Source organism: Myotis brandtii, unplaced genomic scaffold (assembly GCF_000412655.1).
Source record: "Myotis brandtii unplaced genomic scaffold, ASM41265v1 scaffold131, whole genome shotgun sequence".
Taxonomy (NCBI): domain Eukaryota; kingdom Metazoa; phylum Chordata; class Mammalia; order Chiroptera; family Vespertilionidae; genus Myotis; species Myotis brandtii.
Window position 1 is genome coordinate 1113644 of NW_005354632.1, and position 16756 is coordinate 1130399.

The 16756-nt window shown below is 50.3% G+C and overlaps 1 protein-coding gene across 1 annotated transcript in view; it reads right to left on the reverse strand.

Moving 5' to 3' along the window:
- Positions 1-210: 210 nt before the first annotated feature.
- Positions 211-16756, reverse strand: part of SLC22A15 (solute carrier family 22, member 15) — a 77722-nt gene continuing 61176 nt past the window's right edge. Inside the window, exons 7-12 of the mRNA XM_014534660.1 lie at positions 12685-12825; positions 10674-10759; positions 5176-5296; positions 3686-3758; positions 1242-1430; positions 211-694 (exon numbers count right to left, since the gene is read on the reverse strand). Of these exons, the coding sequence (XP_014390146.1) occupies positions 608-694; positions 1242-1430; positions 3686-3758; positions 5176-5296; positions 10674-10759; positions 12685-12825 (697 nt within the window). The 3' untranslated portion in view covers positions 211-607. The remainder of the gene's footprint in view (positions 695-1241; positions 1431-3685; positions 3759-5175; positions 5297-10673; positions 10760-12684; positions 12826-16756) is intronic.

A 16756-nucleotide genomic window follows, 5' to 3' on the forward strand; every position in this document is an offset into this window, starting at 1 on the left:
CTCTGTGGGACTAAAGACACACGGAGCTCAAGCCCACCAGGAGGCTGCAAACCAAGGCGAGGCCGCAGATTTCGGGAGGGGGGGGCCCCGGGCCACACAGAGGCTGGGTTTTCCTCTGCGCAGACCAGCGTGCCTCACAGATTCCTGGTGAGGAGCAACCAGTGAGGGGAGACATCAAATAGGATATAAAGATGAATCGTAAGGACCTAACAATGAAACCTTAAGGGTGTTTATCTTCTGTTACTGAAACGGTGAGAAAAACTTTTCACATATCTGCCTTTAGGTCCTAATGAAGGAACAGCAACCCGATCGCACTTCTAGAAACAGGTGGGTTTGCCACTCTGGCTGTGGACTTGAGCGTCTGGCCAGAGGTCGTGATTCTGAGCTAAACCCGGATTCTGGACACAGTAACATCTATTTCCTCAATGCAGTGATGGCCTCGCTCAGGAACTCTCTTCTCCAACTCGCTCTGTGCCTGGAAACAGTCCCGAAGCTGAGCACCTTCGACCTGTGTCCGAGCCCAGCTCTCTTTAGTTCCCGGCAGAACCTGCCTTCGCCGGAGGCACGAAAGATGACCTCCTGCTCCGGAGGAGGAACCTGGGGCCTCTCACTTGATCATGTGAGTCCCTTCGTCCGCATCATAAAATTCTTCCTCTTCACTCTCACTCCCCGGAGCGCTGCCCTTGTCCACGGACTGCAACAGGAGAGGAGAGTGGCGTGAAAGGGTGTCATGACGTTTCCAAAATGAAAATTACTATCGAGCGTCTAACTGACACGTCTTTCTGTGACACATATTCTCCTAGGAATTAGCCCCAAGGTGTCCTAAGAAAGCTAGTGAACCATCAATCATCTTTATTTCTCTGAAAAGCAGTTGCTATGACACCCCACCCTTTTTTCCATGAGTTTTGCTCAGATCTGTTTCCTCTAACCAGACACACTCCCCCCTCCCCCGCCCAAAGAAAAATGACCATCATCGCCCAGCCCGTGTGGCTCAGTGGCTGAGCATCAACCTATGAACCAGGAGGTCACGGTTGGATTCCTGGTCAGGGCACAGGCCCGGGCGGCGGGCTCAATCCCCAGTGGGGAGCGTGCAGGAGGCAGCCGATCTATGATTCTCTCTCATCATTGATGTTTCGGACTCTATCCCTTCCCCTTCCTCTCTGAAATCAATAAAAATACATGTTTTAAAAAAACTATTGTCCTCTAAGTGGTGATTCTGAATGCGTATGACACAGCCATACCTGTGGGACGTCCAGGGTCTGCAAAGACAGAGCTTCGTCCCCCAGACTCCGGTAGGAGTACACCTGGAGGTCGGAAACGGTCTCTAGCAACGGGGCGTTCAGGGTTTCGGGCAATAACAAACTCAGCAGGCCCGCGGCCAGGCCCGTGGCTCCAAAGACAATGAAAGGTAAAGACCATTGCACATATTTCTGTGGGGCAGGGAGTGGAATGGAAACAAACAAAAACTCAGCATTAGTTTCCCTGGAGATGACCCGTCCTGCTTACTGCCCCGCCCATGCCTTCCCACCGGAATACACTACAAACCAGTCTCTCCCCAGAGAGAACGGCCCTGGGGATGGCGATCCCTCAGGCATGGAGGGGAGTGAGAGAGTAACAGCCCTGGGGGTCAGGGCAGGCTGTGCTCTGCATGGGGCACCCCCCGGGGGCGGGGCAGCCAGCCCCCACGGCCAGAGTTCGCAGGGAACCTGGGGCTCAGCTTCCGTTCCAGGGCCACAGCTTGCAGCACAGTGACTTCCACACACTCTTCACTTAGGACACGCCCCCGATATTTGCTGCTGGCGAACTTGAACGTTCTCAACCCTGGAATCAGCCAAACCATCCCTACACGCTCACCGATTCACTCTGCACCATAACTGAGGGCTTAAAGGTATACATATCCTGAGAAGAAAGAGAAGCCGAGAGCACCCCACGCACACGTGGTTGGAAACTGCCTGCCCTGAACAGGTGGAGGGCCAGGGAGCGATGCGAGCCCTTGCCACAGAGATCCAAGAGACGTGCTCTGGAAGCGAGGCTTCTTTACGTGCACACAGGCTCCCAGACAGCAACGCAGAGGAAACAGTGCTTGCGGGGCTGCCCGGGTCTTGAATTCCTGCCCAGGGGCTGCTCAGCATCAGGGCCTCGGGGTTGGGCTTCCACGTCCTGAGGGCAGGACCGCTGCTGGTGCAGACAGCCTCTCAGCCTCTGTGGTTACAGTTTTTTTGTTGTTGTTGTTTTTTTTAAAGATTTAATTGGCTTTATTAAAAGATTCATGCCGAAACCGGTTTGGCTCAGTGGATAGAGTGTCGCCCTGCAGACTGAAAGGTCCCAGGTTCGATTCCGGTCAAGGGCATGTACCTTGGTTGCGGGCACATCCCCAGTAGGAGATGTGCAGGAGGCAGCTGATCGATGTTTCTCTCTCATCGATGTTTCTAACTCTCTATCTCTCTCCCTTCCTCTCTGCAAAAAATCAATAAAATATATTTTTAAAAAAAGATTCATGAACCAGGTAGCATCCCCTCCAGCAACTAGAACAGAACTCCCTGCGGTTACAGTTTTGCTGATTTTTCAAAAGTGAAGAGATGATGGAAAAGGGGGAGGGGGGAGGGGCGAGGGAGAGGATGGGGGAGCAGCAGGATCTCTGACCTCTGGCCACCTCTGGGCAAACACACGTCCGGCACATGGACGTGTTGCTCAATCAAAGTGAACACACACTCTCGCCTCTTCTCTGCTTGGCGGGAGCCAACAGAGACCCAGAGCTGGGCCTCCCTGCTCCAGGGTAGCAGCCGAGGGTGGGTCTTTAACCATGAACCCTAATGCCAGGCACGCTTTAGAGGGAACTCATATGAGTCCTTCGAAAGGAGGGTCTTGTCACCTCAAATTAAGCACGAGACACGGGGAGAGATACTCAGAAAAAGGAAGTGCATCCAAACTCAAAACAAGGAACAGCTACGGTGCATTTCAGAGACGTCCGGGACGAGGAAGCGGTGGGTGATGAACAGTTGTCCCCAGAACATCCACAAGCGCCACCCAAACCTGTCCCCCCACGAGTCTAGGCGGGGAAGTCCTAGGTCAGACCCGGCAGAGACGGCCCGGTCTCCGGGGCCCCGAGCTGAGCCCGAGCCCTTCCTGGCAGGAAGGATTCGGGCTGTCATTTAAGTCTAACTCTTTGCTCTGACTGTTACATTTAGAAAATGGCAGAAAGTATTAATAGACACACTGCTAGGCGTGTTTCTCCTCTGAGTTTCTTTTCCAAGTGGTGTGCGTGGGGAGGTATGTCACCTCTTCCTGCTGCAGTCTCACCTTTAATCAGGGTTGCACACCGCCCGCCTCCGTGTCGCTGTGACTGCAGGAGGCGACATACGGAGGGAGCTGAGCACGGAGCCCGCACACGGCAGACGCCTCATAAGCGTTCCCTATGGACTAGCTTGTGAACGGGGACAAGAAGGGACAAGCTGGCTTCAGCTGAGGGTCCGGAGAACACGGATGAGCGGAAAATCTGAGCCGGGGGTGAAAGCATCCCGGGAGGAGTCCGTCCGCCCTGCAGACCCTGCCTCTAAGGCACACGGTCCCGGGTGCGTCGGGCTGATCTTAAATGGCAGCGGCCCATGACCTCTTTCTACGCAAACCCACAGGCATCTCCAAAGCAGAGGATCAAGAAAAACAAAGTGAGGAGGAACAAACCAACCAGAGAGGGGATGAAGGGAGCAATGATCCCACCGACGCGGGAGAACATGGAGCAGGTGCCAAGCCCAACATTCCTGAAAGGCAGAAGAAAGTGACAAAATTCAGTAAGTTCTAGGGGGGCAATTTGAAGACCCTGGGGTGTGTGGGTGGGGGCAGTGGGCCTAGAACAGTGATGGCGAACCTATGACACGCGTGTCAGAGGTGACACGCGAACTCATTTTTTTGGTTGTTTTTTCTTTGTTAAATGGCATTTAAATATATAAAATAAATATCAAAAATATAAGTCTTTGTTTTACTATGGTTGCAAAGATCAAAAAATTTTTATATGTGACACGGCACCAGAGTTAAGTTAGGGTTTTTCAAAATGCTGACACGCCGAGCTCAAAAGGTTCGCCATCACTGGCCTAGAACAACATCCTGAGTAAACGCATGGGGTCCCGAAGAGCAGTGCCGCCCACCAGCCCTGTGGTGCTGCCGGTGTCTGTGACTGACCGCCCAGCATGGAAGCCACTAGATGCAGCTACGGAGCCTCCTCTCTAAGTGGGACTAAGGATGAGGAACTGAATTTGTAACTTTTTTTTTCTCTCATCCTCACCTGAGGATATTTTTCCATTGATTTTTTTTTTAAAGTAGAATGGAGGGGAGGGAAGAGGGGGAGAAAGGGGGAGAGGAACATTGATGTAAGAGAGACACATCCATTGGTTGCCTCCCACACGCACCCCTGGCAAGTGCCGACTGAGGGAATCCGGCCCAGCTCACAGGGGCAGTTCTAACTGTGAGGACTAAGATGCATCCCGGGCCTTCACATTTGTTTGTTTTTGTTTTCAGGCCCATTTTATGTGGGGAAACTTGGGATGGAATATGTTCTTTTTAATATAAGCCTGTCCTACTCATTAAATCCACCTACTATGTATATCTGATATTTACTTATTACTCTATGGAATTGTCCTCTTTAAAATGTGTATATCTTAGAATGCTATTAACCAATGTTGCCCCAATAAATTTATTTTTTAAAATATGTATATTTTGCGCTAAAATGTAGGCTCCGTGAGAACAGAGACTTTGTCCCCTTGCCTGTCTCGTGCCTTGACACGGGATGGGTGACTTTATTAAGAAAGGAAGTCACCAAAATGAGACAACATCCAAGCACTATTTGGGTGACAGGACATGTTCAGAGCACAGTCCTCGTCTCACAATTTCCATGAGAGAATTCAGCTCAAGTGAAGCTACAATTTCTTCACCAAGGAGCCGAGAGCCACCCACACAGAGTTTCTGAGCTCCCCCTGCTTGCTGACCTGCTGCTGGCCGCACTGGGATGCAAGCACCTAGGCCACAAGGCAGGCTGTGTGTGGGACAGAGGCTGTGTATATGGGAGGGAGGCTGTGTGTGTGGGACGGAGGCTGTGTGTGTGGGAGGGAGGCTGTGTGTGGGAGGGAGGCTGTGTGTGGGATGGAGGCTGTGTGTGTGGGATGGAGGCTGTGGGACGCGTACCTGATGACTGTAGGGTAGAGCTCAGAGGTGTAGATGTACACAACGTTGAAGGCGGCGCTGATGGTCAGCTTCCCCAGCAGAGACAAGGACCGGCTGTTCACCACGGCGAACACGCCCGTGTCTGAGGAGCAAAGGGTGACACCCATGAGGTCGCTGGTGGAACTAGGCTTTTAGAAACGACACATCTCGTTCTGAAGGAGGGAGGGGCATTAATTCGGATCTGGAACAGCCAGGAGGGAATGTCAGTGAATCTGCATTCAGAGGTGTAGCGCTCACTCACACACACATGCAGGTACTTCCCGCTGTGCTGCTGTTCCCACGGAGTCTCACATGGTGAGGTCACTCTGTGACCAAACCCGCACTCCCTCCTGAAGGACAGGGCTCCCTGAAAACGTCCCCATTGGAGGAGAGTGAGCCGCCGGGAAATTGTCCGCTTCATGGACCACAGATGTTAACTGCGTCTCCTTTCTTCCCAACCTTGTTCAACAATCAATGCTGTAAATGGTCAGGCCTGGCCGGCGTGGCTCAGTGGTTGAGCATCGACCTATGAACCAGGAGGTTACGATTCGATTCCTGGTCAGGGCACTTGCCCGGGTTGTAGGCTTGATCCCCAGTGTGGTGTGTGCAGGAGGCAGCCAATCAATGATTCTCTCTCATCATTGATGTATCTCTGTCTCTCTCTCCCTTCTCCCTTCCTCTCTGAAATCAATAAAAATATATTTAAAAAATAAAAAATAAATAAAACGGTGGTCAGCACAACAAACGCTGGCAGTGGGAGTTCAGGCTGACAGAGAAGATGAGCAGGGGTGAAGGCTGAGGGCCAGGAAAACGCCTCTTCCATTGGCCATCCTTGGTGTCCCATTGCAAAAATAAGGAATAATCCCATTAAGTCACTACCAGAGATATGAAACATTAATGTTCGTGAAAAAAAAGAGAATTAAATATAGAACCACTTTCGGTCCTTCCTCCTCCCCAACTTACTTGAGTTACTAATCAGTGATATTTGAGTTTCTTAATGTCCCGTTTTCACATAACATGAAGAAATACATTTTATGCCAGTTCACTTCTCTTTCATAAATACAATCAATTTTCCTGTGGGTCTTTCCTCTATTAACAATATCCCCTCTGGGACTTTGTAATTTAACTAGAGGCCTGATGCATGAAATTCATGCAAGGGGCTCGGCCCTCGTGCCCCGGCTGCCTCGAGGCCCCACGGCCCCACCCACTAGTCGTTCAGGAAGGTCATTCCGCCATCCAGTCTAATTAGCATATTAGCTCTTTATTATATAAAGTACTAGAGGCCCGGTGCATGAAATTCATGCACGGGGGGGTGGGGGGAGAGGGCCTCAGCCCGACCTGCACCCTCTCCAATCCAGGAGCCCTCAGGGGATGTCCTACTGATGGCTTGGGCCCACTCCCCGTGGTTCTCTGCTCTCTGTGGGGCCTGCCTGCTCCACACCATGACGGCCAAGCAGGCCCTGCTGGGTGTTGTTTGCGGCCGTGCTTGCCTACTTGCGGGTTGCCGCGGTGACGGCCAAGCGGGCCCTGCTGGGTGCTGCCTGTGGGCACACTTGTCTGCTGGGCTCACGTTGCCGGGGTGATGCCGCCAGTGTCCTGCCCCGGCTGCTATGGGCGCCGCCATCTTTGTCGCAAAGTGATGAAGTGATGGTAAATTTGCATATTACTCTTATTAGATAGGATATCCTATTGCATAGAAAATTTCTCATGCTCCATAATTTATATTTATTTTTTAATTTTAAGAGATATTTTGTATATATTGTTCCACTAGCACTTGCTGACAATTGAGTGCAGTATTAAAAATACAGGATTGTTCCCTTTCAAACATCGTTAACCTCTCCTCTTCAATCACTCACCAGCTTCTACCTTCTCTCGTTTCCCGAGAGAAGAAACGATGCTCATCGTCTCTGTTGTACTTTCCCCCCTTCACTATCAAACGTCTCCAGCGAGTGACCACCCTCCACTTCCTCAGAGGCAGCTGCCCGTCACTCACCACCATCTGGCTCCCAAGGCCATCCTCCCCTGAAATGCCTGCTCTTGAAGGTCAAGAGCGATGTCCTGATCACCAAGGTAATTGCCTCGCATCCTCCTTGACATTTATGCTCAATAGAACACGCCTGGCCCCTTCCTTGGGACTGCGTGCATGGCTCACACAAACCACTGTTCCCTTAAATAACTCAAATACGCAATGCCCTCTCCTTCCTTTGACCTTCACTGCCTCTATTTACCAATCCACTCAACCGGCAGGCTCCAGGCTCTCCTGTAGGTGCTTGCTCTTCCACTTGGTCTGCCCACAATGTATTTCGAGTTAGCGCAGGCGAAGGCGGGTCTAGTTTGCTTGCAGCATCTCCCATAGGAAGATGCTCAGTGATGCTCACTCAATATTTGTTGAACAAATCAGTGGAAGGACCATGACAGGGATTATTGTTTCTATAAAGTTTTATTTTGATAAAAGAAATCTTATCCTGCAGAGGTTATTTCTTCTCTTGTAAACTTTTCCTGGAGTGACCCTTAAAAGGCAGTTCCTTCTGCATTTCAGTATCTAACAGAATGTAGCAAATACTTATTTTGTTGCTGTTGTTAACCGTCATGCGAAGGTATATTTTTCCATTGACTTTTAGAGAGAGTGGAAGGGAGGGGGAGAGACAGAGAGAAACATATCGATTGGTTGCCTCCTGTATGGGCAAGGGATGGAGCCTGCACCTGAGGTACGTGCCCTTGACTGGAATCGAACCCGGGACCCTTCAGTCCAGGGGCTGATGCTCTATCCACTGAGCCAAACTGGCCAGGGCTGCAAATACTTTTACCTAGCACATGAAAGAAAAAGCATATCCTACTGCATAGAAAAATCTCTCATGCTCCATAATTTATATTTATTTTTTTAATTTTAAGAGGTATTTTGTATATATTGTTCAACTAGCATTTGCTGACAATTGAGTGCAGTTTTAAAAATATTACTTGTCATGCACTATTTAATCCTCATGAGAGGGACTAATTCAGTGAAAAGAACCTGTGTGAGGAAGAGGCCTGCCATACACTCCGTTCTACAATATGTTTCACCTCCGCTGCTTGACAAGGAAATAAATCTTCATTTGCTTTAAAGATGGCGCCTGCACACCGCGGCCCAGCACTGACAGCCGCCATCTGGGCTTCTCCTCCCGCCAGGCTCTCTGGAAGGAGCTGTTTGCGATCTGAAGTACTGGATGTATTATGTTAATCCCTGAGGTGCTTCTGGAAAAAGATCCCTGCCTCTCTGCACCTACCCCGAGATCTGTATCTGGACTCTTGTGAGCTAACAACTTCAATTAAACCAGTTGTGCGGGCAGATTAAATCCTTCAATTATTCTCCAGAAAACGGAGTGAGTCAGGAACGGGTATTGGGCGGCGTTGAAGCAAACAGGAATGTGCCTGATTGCCAATGACTCGGTCTGTTTTCAACCCACACAAGAGGGCATCTTGCAGAGCTGCATGGAGACACACTTCCCTTTCCCAACAGGCCGGGGGCTGCCACACTGGAAACGGACATCACAGACGGCTTATCATCTAGACACCCACGAGATCCAAGGCTGGACGAGGGCCCCCTCCCCCGTGAGGCTCCGCACACTTCCAGCTGTGGCCCATCTGGGGAGCCTGGCTCAGCCACAGGCCCCCAGAGCATTCCCATCAGCCTGCCACCATTTGTTGGAAAGATGACCTTTTTCTCATTGAGTTGACTGATCTGTGTTAAAAATCAATTAACCATGTGTATTTTCTCTATGTATAACTAGATAAAGCATTTTCTAAAGGTGAATAAAATCTCAACCTCATTCTCAAAAAAAAAAAATCAACTGGCCATATATGTGGATCTATTTCATACTCAACGCTGTTCCATTACCTATACGACCAATCCTATGCCAGTATCGTACAGTCTTGATTCATGTAACTAGTAGTTATTTTTTTTATCAGGCAGGGTAAGTCCTCTAACTTAACTTTGGGGATTCTAGATCCTTTGGATTTCCATAAAATTTTAGGTGCCCACTTGTCATTATCAATCAACAAAAAGAAGCCTGCTGGAAATTTTATTGGGATTGTGCTGAAAATGGATTGATTGGGGGAGAATGGATATATTTTTTTAAATATATTACTATTAATTTCAGAGAGGAAGGGAGAGGGAGAGAAAGGCAGATGAGAGAGAATCATTGATTGGTTGCCTCCTGCACGTCCCACACCAGGGATTGAGCCCACAACCTGGGCATGTGCCCTGACTGGGAATTGAACCGTGACCTCCTGGTTCATAGGATGACACTCAACTACTGAGCCACGTTAGCCAGGAGAGAATGGTTATCGTAAACAATATTTTCTGATTCTTGATCATGGTAATCTCTTCATTTATTTTATTATTATTACCACCAATTTATTTATTTAGTCTTTATATCTTTTCAATGTTTTACATTTTATAGCTTTCCATAGGTCTTACACATTGTTTGTAAAATGTATCCCTAGATATTGTATATTTTATTTTATTATAAATGGCATTGTTTTGTTTCCATTTTAAATTGATTGTTGCTAATATCTAGAAATAACATTGTGTGTCACATGACTTTGCTATACTCACTTATTAATTCTAGATTTTTTGGGGGTGTATTCTTAAGATTTTCAATGGAGACAATTGTGAATTAAGAGTTTTACTTCTTTCTTTCCAATTTGGATCCCTTCTCATTTCTTTGTATCACCTTACTGTATTTGCTGGTAGTTTCAGCACGATGCTCCATAAAAGTGGTAGAATGGACACCTTGCCTTTTCCTGAACATAGGGAGCATGCCTCAGGTGTGCTAGTCCAGAACACAGGTGAGAACAGCACTGTCTACACAATTTCTACACAGGCTCAGGTAAGGCAAGATGAAGATGCCTCAAGGGACCTTTCTGAAGCTGTGTTTGCATAGCAAAGCTCTCAGTATATACAAGTACCAAAGTTTCCCGAAAATGTTTTACTTATACTTTATATGAGACTCAGGCAATGCCCATTGTCACTAACAGTGCATATTCTGCTTTTTGTTGCTATTACTATTATTGGGAGTATTGATGGAGATGCTGAGAGGTGCCAAAGCCACCTCTGACCACACTGGTGACTCTGAGGTCCCCGCTCGTGATGGGCTGGAATGACTAAGATGTAGCCCTGGACGGAGCTCCTTTCTCTACGGAACTAAGCGGTCCCTCTCCTCCTCAAATCTGCAACCCTAACAGCACAGTGCTGCGGCCCAGACACCCCAGATGGTAGCTTAATCGCCTGAAAGAATTAATAGTGCACCTCGAAGCACATTATTCACCCAGAGAGCAGTTCAGGCGAGGGAAGAATCTGGCCCATTATACCTCACACAATTGCTCAGTCACATGCAGTCACAGGAATGAAGCCTGGCATATGGTAATCTCCCGGCTAGATGGAGATTCATTGTAATAAGCGTGCTGTTCAGAGCCCTTCAGTGGGAATCCGGAAGGCCTACCTTTCTTTTCTGGAAGAAACATTACGACGAGACAAGCCAGTCCTCCCAGGCACAGAAATGCTGCTAACGTCCGCCTCCGACCAAACCTGGGTAACAGAAAGCAATGACCGGTTTCTCTTGAGGTCATGAACTGTTCGTCTGCTTCTTCCCCAGCCTTCCTGTTAAATGTCCTGTTTCATGGTACACGCTCATCTTTCCCTGTGACTGCCCAGGACATAGAAGAAGTAACCATCGTAAGACAAAGGGAAAGTTGCAGGGCGGCAGGACTGAATAATGTGCAAGGGGAAAAAACCATTCTGTCTATTTGTGTGTGTGCTATGTTCCAGGAACTGTTTTAAAGGCTTCCTACCTATGAACTTACTTAATCCTCATAATAAACCACAAGGCATGTACTGTTTGTTCCACTCCCCATCGCTCAGAGAATGGAGCTAAAACACAGAAAATATAGCCTATTTTGCTGCTCAATGTAGCTCATAGGAGTCCTGTAGCTCATTTCCATTTCTGGGTACTTGAATCTTAAGCAGTTAACATGTTAAACACTGTCCTTTCTCCCTCTTAAAAATACCAACAGAAAAGTTTTCTTGTTGGTGGGTCAGAATTAAGTGACATTTATTGCCCATGTATTGGGAGAAACAATTTTCAAATAAGAACTCTAGACTTGGAGAAAGATGTTCAGATAAGTAACCCCCTTTTCTAGGGGCTGCAGCTTGCGAGGTCCTCTGTCAGGAAATGCAATGTTACCTCTAATTTTCATGACACCTTCACCAGGGGGATGTTATAATCCCTCCTTTAAGGATGAGGACATGGGGGCTCAGGGAGGTAACCTGTCAAGGTCATAGGACTGACATAAGACTGATACACGGCTGAGCCTGGATTTGAACTCCGGCCTGCCTGACCCCAAAGCAGCAGCCCTTCTGTCTATCCCAGATTTCAATCCTGACCCTGGTGGTAGGAGCTGGGAGGCCGGGAAGGATGTGAGTCTCCGGGCACCTTGCGTAATTTAACAGTCAGCATCAAACGCCTTTCAAGCAACAGGTCCCACGCTAGGCAGGCACTGGGGATGCAAAGACACCTAGGATGCCCTCGTGGACAGCGTCCTGAGGACACTTTAAGTGGCTGTCAGAGGCGCGCACAGGAAGCCAGAGCAGCGCAAAGGAGGGTGCTGGCACGCTGGGACAGATCTCTATCTCTTAATACGCTGCCTAACCCGCTCTTAGACCACGATGAGCATAAGCTTCTTCACGAACAGAGTGGGCAGCGGAGAAAAGCCTTCAACTGAGCCGCACCCAGCGCCCCCCCACCCCCACCCCGCCCCATTCCCAATGTGCTGCGCCCACTCTCCCTGCACCAGCGCCAAGTGTAAGGCGAGAGGAGTGCTGCTTGGGAACGGGGGGGCCTGGGTTTCTCAAGAATGAGAAGTGGCACAGGCCAGCGGATTCCTAGCTCACACTAGCGGGACTGCTAGCTGCCCTGGCCAGGGGCTCCGTGACAGGAGGGATCCGAAAAAAAGAGAGGAAAGGGTGCTCTACAGAAGAACTTTAACAAGTATTCCGAACTGTGTCCACTAACAAGGAGCAGCAAAACAGGCTATATTCTTCCCCTCGACTAAGTCACGCGGGTCTTAGATTTAGCAAACACCTTTCAGTCCCTCCAGCTCTTTGTCCTGAACTAAACAGCGATGGGGCTGGTGGGGTTCTAGTTCCATCTGCACGGAGCCACCAGTCCCACTGCTGGGACGACCAAGTCACGCAGAGATGACTCCAAAGCCATCAGGATATGACGCCTTTCAACCCTGGACTGCAAGCCCACATAAACACTCATGAACACGAAAGCCTAGAGATACTGTACAAAACATGAATCCTGACTGTGTTCGTTCAGAAAAGAATTCTAATCACTGTGGTATAATTAACAGATACTGTATGTTGTCAAAGACAGTCATATTTAGGGACTTACACATGTGAGTGTGTGTGTGTGTGTGGGGGGGTACACTTCAATCTTCATCCATACTCACCACCTGTGGTTAATCAAGTAGATGCAGAGAGGGTAGGAGGGGATCTCTATGAGGCCAGACAGGGCCAGGTTGGCGTAGAGGTTCCCGCCCAGGTCACCGGCGCTCAGAGTCAGGCCGTAGTACACCAGGCTGCACACGAACCTGCAGGAGGAGGGAAGGGACAGAAGGGGGCGCTCATGAGAATCTGCCGGGGATCCCAATGCCGGTTCAGTAGACTGCGATCTGCCTCCAGCAATGGGTCCGACTCTCCCGCTAACATTGCCATCCTGATCTAAATTTCTGAACGAGGAGAAGACGAGGAATAAAGGGCCTTGGAAACCACTTGTCTAGATGCTGATCGAAAAAAAGGCGCAGCCTGCTGAGAGAGAAAAGACCTGGTTTGTGCCGCCACCAGCATTTCTGCACCAAATAGCAGACAGGGACTCCAGTCTTACTTTATTTAACACAAGTTATAGAACACTGGCTTTAGGCAATTGCTGTGAGATTATCAAAATGACTCTAGGAAAGAAGTCCCAGGGGAAAGCCGACAGAGAGTGGCGTTGAGGATGTGGGCTGAGAAGTGACTGGATCGCCAGTGTCACCTGGGGGCCAGAAAGGACTGCACTGCAACCCCCGCCAGGCCCTCAGCCCCACCCGGCACTCAGCAGGTGCACGTGCTGCAGACGCAGAACAGGAGAGAAACGGCCAGGGGATGGTGGAGGCAGATGACCCCCTGGGGAACGGCCCTTTGAAAAGGTGTCTTGCTGCCCCGGCCGGTTTGGCTCAGTGGATAGAGCGTCAGCCTGGGGACTGAAGGGTCCCAGGTTCGATTCCAGTCAAGGGCACATGCCTGGGTGGCAGGCTCGATCCCCAGTGTGGGGTGTGCAGGAGGCAGCAGATCAATGATTCTCTCAATTATCACTGATATTTCTATCTCTCTCTCCCTCTCCCTTCCTCTGAAATATGTATATATTTTAAAGTTGTTTTGCTGAAACACCTCTGAGGTGGCAGGCGCTGTCCCCGGCCCTGAGCCCACCTCCCCTTCCCAGGAACCCAGGAGCCAGGCGCTACGCCCAGGCACCACCGTGAAGCTGCAGGTCGGGCTTCCTCAACCACAGGGAAGGGAATCATGGCAACGTTTGTGTCTAGGAAACTGCATTCTTAAAGCAAAACAGAGCAGAACAAACATAACACCCCCTGAAACGAGGCTGCAGGACACGTGCACGCGTTCTGTAAACCATGCATTCCTCCGCACACAGTGACACACGGGGCTGTGGAAGGTCGCCAGGTGTTATGACGTCGCCATTCGCTCTGACAAGTGTTTATGACGGGGAAGTTCAGACGGGCTTCCTCTGGTTTTCCTTAGACAAAGTCTAATGAGCTGCGGCTCTGATGAGATCAAAGAGAAAGGGGAAGCTTTCTTCCCATCCCTGCCAACACTCGGAGCGGCCCAAGTGCCCAGGGCGACGAAGACTGGGCGAGAGTAACAAGGAGAAGGCGGGAAGAGGGGGAAGGAGGGAGGGGGAGGGAGGACCTGCAGCTGGACTGCTGGGTGCTCATGCCTCTCTGGCCAGTGAGCCCGGGCAACAGCTACTTCCGTGACTTCTTACTGGGCAGAGCTGTCACGCGTGTACTAAGGGCCACGAGCAGTGTGGTAGCCAGGACATCACAGGTAAGGACGCAAGGTGCCACCGAGCTGTCTGTTTCCCTTGTCCCCTCGCACTTCGCCCGAACAGAGGACACGAGCTAGGAGATGTGGACATGAAGGGAGCTTTCAGAGCCAAACCTGACTGCACAGCACAGGAGCTACTAACTCGGAGTCCTACCTGCTCTCAAGTCAATTTGGACCCATGCAGTTTTCTGAAATATTTTAAAATCCTTTCTACCTGCCGTAGAGACCCTGCCCTTCCACGATGCTGCTCCTAATGTGCTGTCGGTGCTCGTGCGTGTCTGCTCTGCATGGAAACAGAAATCCCCGGGAAGGACTCCCAGCCAGGGAAGCACACGCCCATCTAAACCAAGCTGCGATGGTAGCAACCAGGGCGCGAGTGAGCAGAGCCAGCTCAGGACACGGGAGGAATTTAGTTACCAGCTGGGGGTGACAGAGAGGGGAGGACGTGGGCAAGGAAGGCCTCGGCCCCAAGGCAGACTCGCTTGCTTGTTTCCTTGATGGCAGAGCCGGTCACTGGGATGAGTGACGAGTGTTTAAAATCATCGCAATCCTCGTTATGGGCCCCGAACAAAATTTAGAATGCTTGCACAATCGTTAACAGTATATTCAGGGCGCCAAGCAACCATTCAAAAAGGCACCACTGAGGGAGGTAAGCACAGAAACAGATGCTAACACAGGGAGTAATCACAGGGGGCGGTCTTTAATGGCGGGGACCACAGGAAGGATCCAGAGCTTTCTAGCACCTTCCGGGAGAACCAGTGTGTGCCAGGACACGTCTCTGTTATTGTGGATTTTACAATTCTGAGCCCGGGGGAGAGAATTTCATTTGCGAACAGTCCCTTTGGTTGTGTAAGACATGATATAAGCAGGGACCTGCTCCCCGGGCTCTAAGTCCAGTCTGTTGGTTTTTTCACCTGTTTATGCTTTATCCCCTGAAGGCCAGAACCCCAAAGTTAATATGCCTGGAAAAAATAAAACATTAAAAACAAGATGTAAGTACTCCCCAAAAAGTAGGGGCTCCTTCGAGGCGGAGGGCTGGCCTGTCCATGGGACACACACAGGGAGAGTGTGTGAAGCCCAAGGCACCTGCCTGTGCTTTGTGAGTATTTACAACAAGGAGCATCTCAAACTAGCAGCTGCGTTGTCAGGCTGCACTGTTGATGGTTCCCGTCATCTCCACGCCTCCGCACTCATGTCCTTCGTGCAACGTGCCAAGCGTCTGTGCCACGCCACCGGCACCGGGAGGGAGGGGCGGTCGGTGTGACGGGCCCTGACCACACAGGCGGCGGCCAGTGCTAGGTGAGCCAGTAAAGAGAATCCTGATGTAGAAAAACATCGCCACAGCTTCTTATTCCCGATCCTCCCGTTCCCCTTTAGCTTTGGACCCACGATCGCGTTCCTATAAAATGATTCTTCTTTATCCCCATGATTGCAGCCTTCATGGTCAACACGTACAGACCACAGCACACAGTCCTCTGGGCCCGTAAACCTGATGTTGACACCCAGCGCTGGACCAGATAACACCTATGGCACCAGCAGAATGCACACCATTACACACGCCACACGCCACACGCACTGCCCATCCGCTCCTCCCCTCGCCACAACTTCTTTAAACGGAGCCGCCCTGAACCTTCACTGCCATGTACACTGATGCTGAGAGCACGCTGAGAGGTGGGCTGGAATAGACCAAACTTGAAGATCAGCTTCAAAGAGGCCGACCCCTTCATTCACTGATCTGCATGGGGGGTGCTGAGTCCCTCACTCCACACTCCCAGGGTCCCACTGGTCCAGCGAATAGTGACAGGCCACCCGTGAGCAAGTGGCGATGCCACACAGGGTGCAGCCCAACCACAGTGTGCCATCCCACCGCTCGATGCCAAAACCAAAGCCTATTTAGAAACACTTCGGTTTCTGCTATGCTTGCTTGCTTTCCTTCTTTAAAAAATTGATTTCAGAGAGAGGAAGGGAGAGAAGAGAGAGAAACATTGGTTGGCTGCCTCCTGCACGTGCCCTGACTAGGGATCGGACCTGCAGCCAAGGTATGTGCCCTGACTGGGGATCAAACCGCCACCTTTTGGTGTATAGGATGGTGCTCCAACCAACAGAGCCACACTGAGCGGGCCCGGTGTTTTGTTTTGTTCGTTTTTTGGGAGGGCGACCAATATTGGCATCAAATGTCTCAGGAGCAAAGATGTGCTTCTGACATCAAGGTCGGTAAACCTGCCTTCAGGCACCATCCTTTCCTCCTTGAGGGGGAGGGTGTGAAACAGAGGCCAAGGCCAGGCATTCGGGGAGGGGGCCTTGTGTCTGTGAAAGTAACTTTGTGCTGGCAAAAGAGGTAAAACGTATGTCACCCTGAAGGACCAGATTCCCAACAGACCCTTTGCAGCGGGAGCTGGAGATCAACCCCACCCCCCCCAC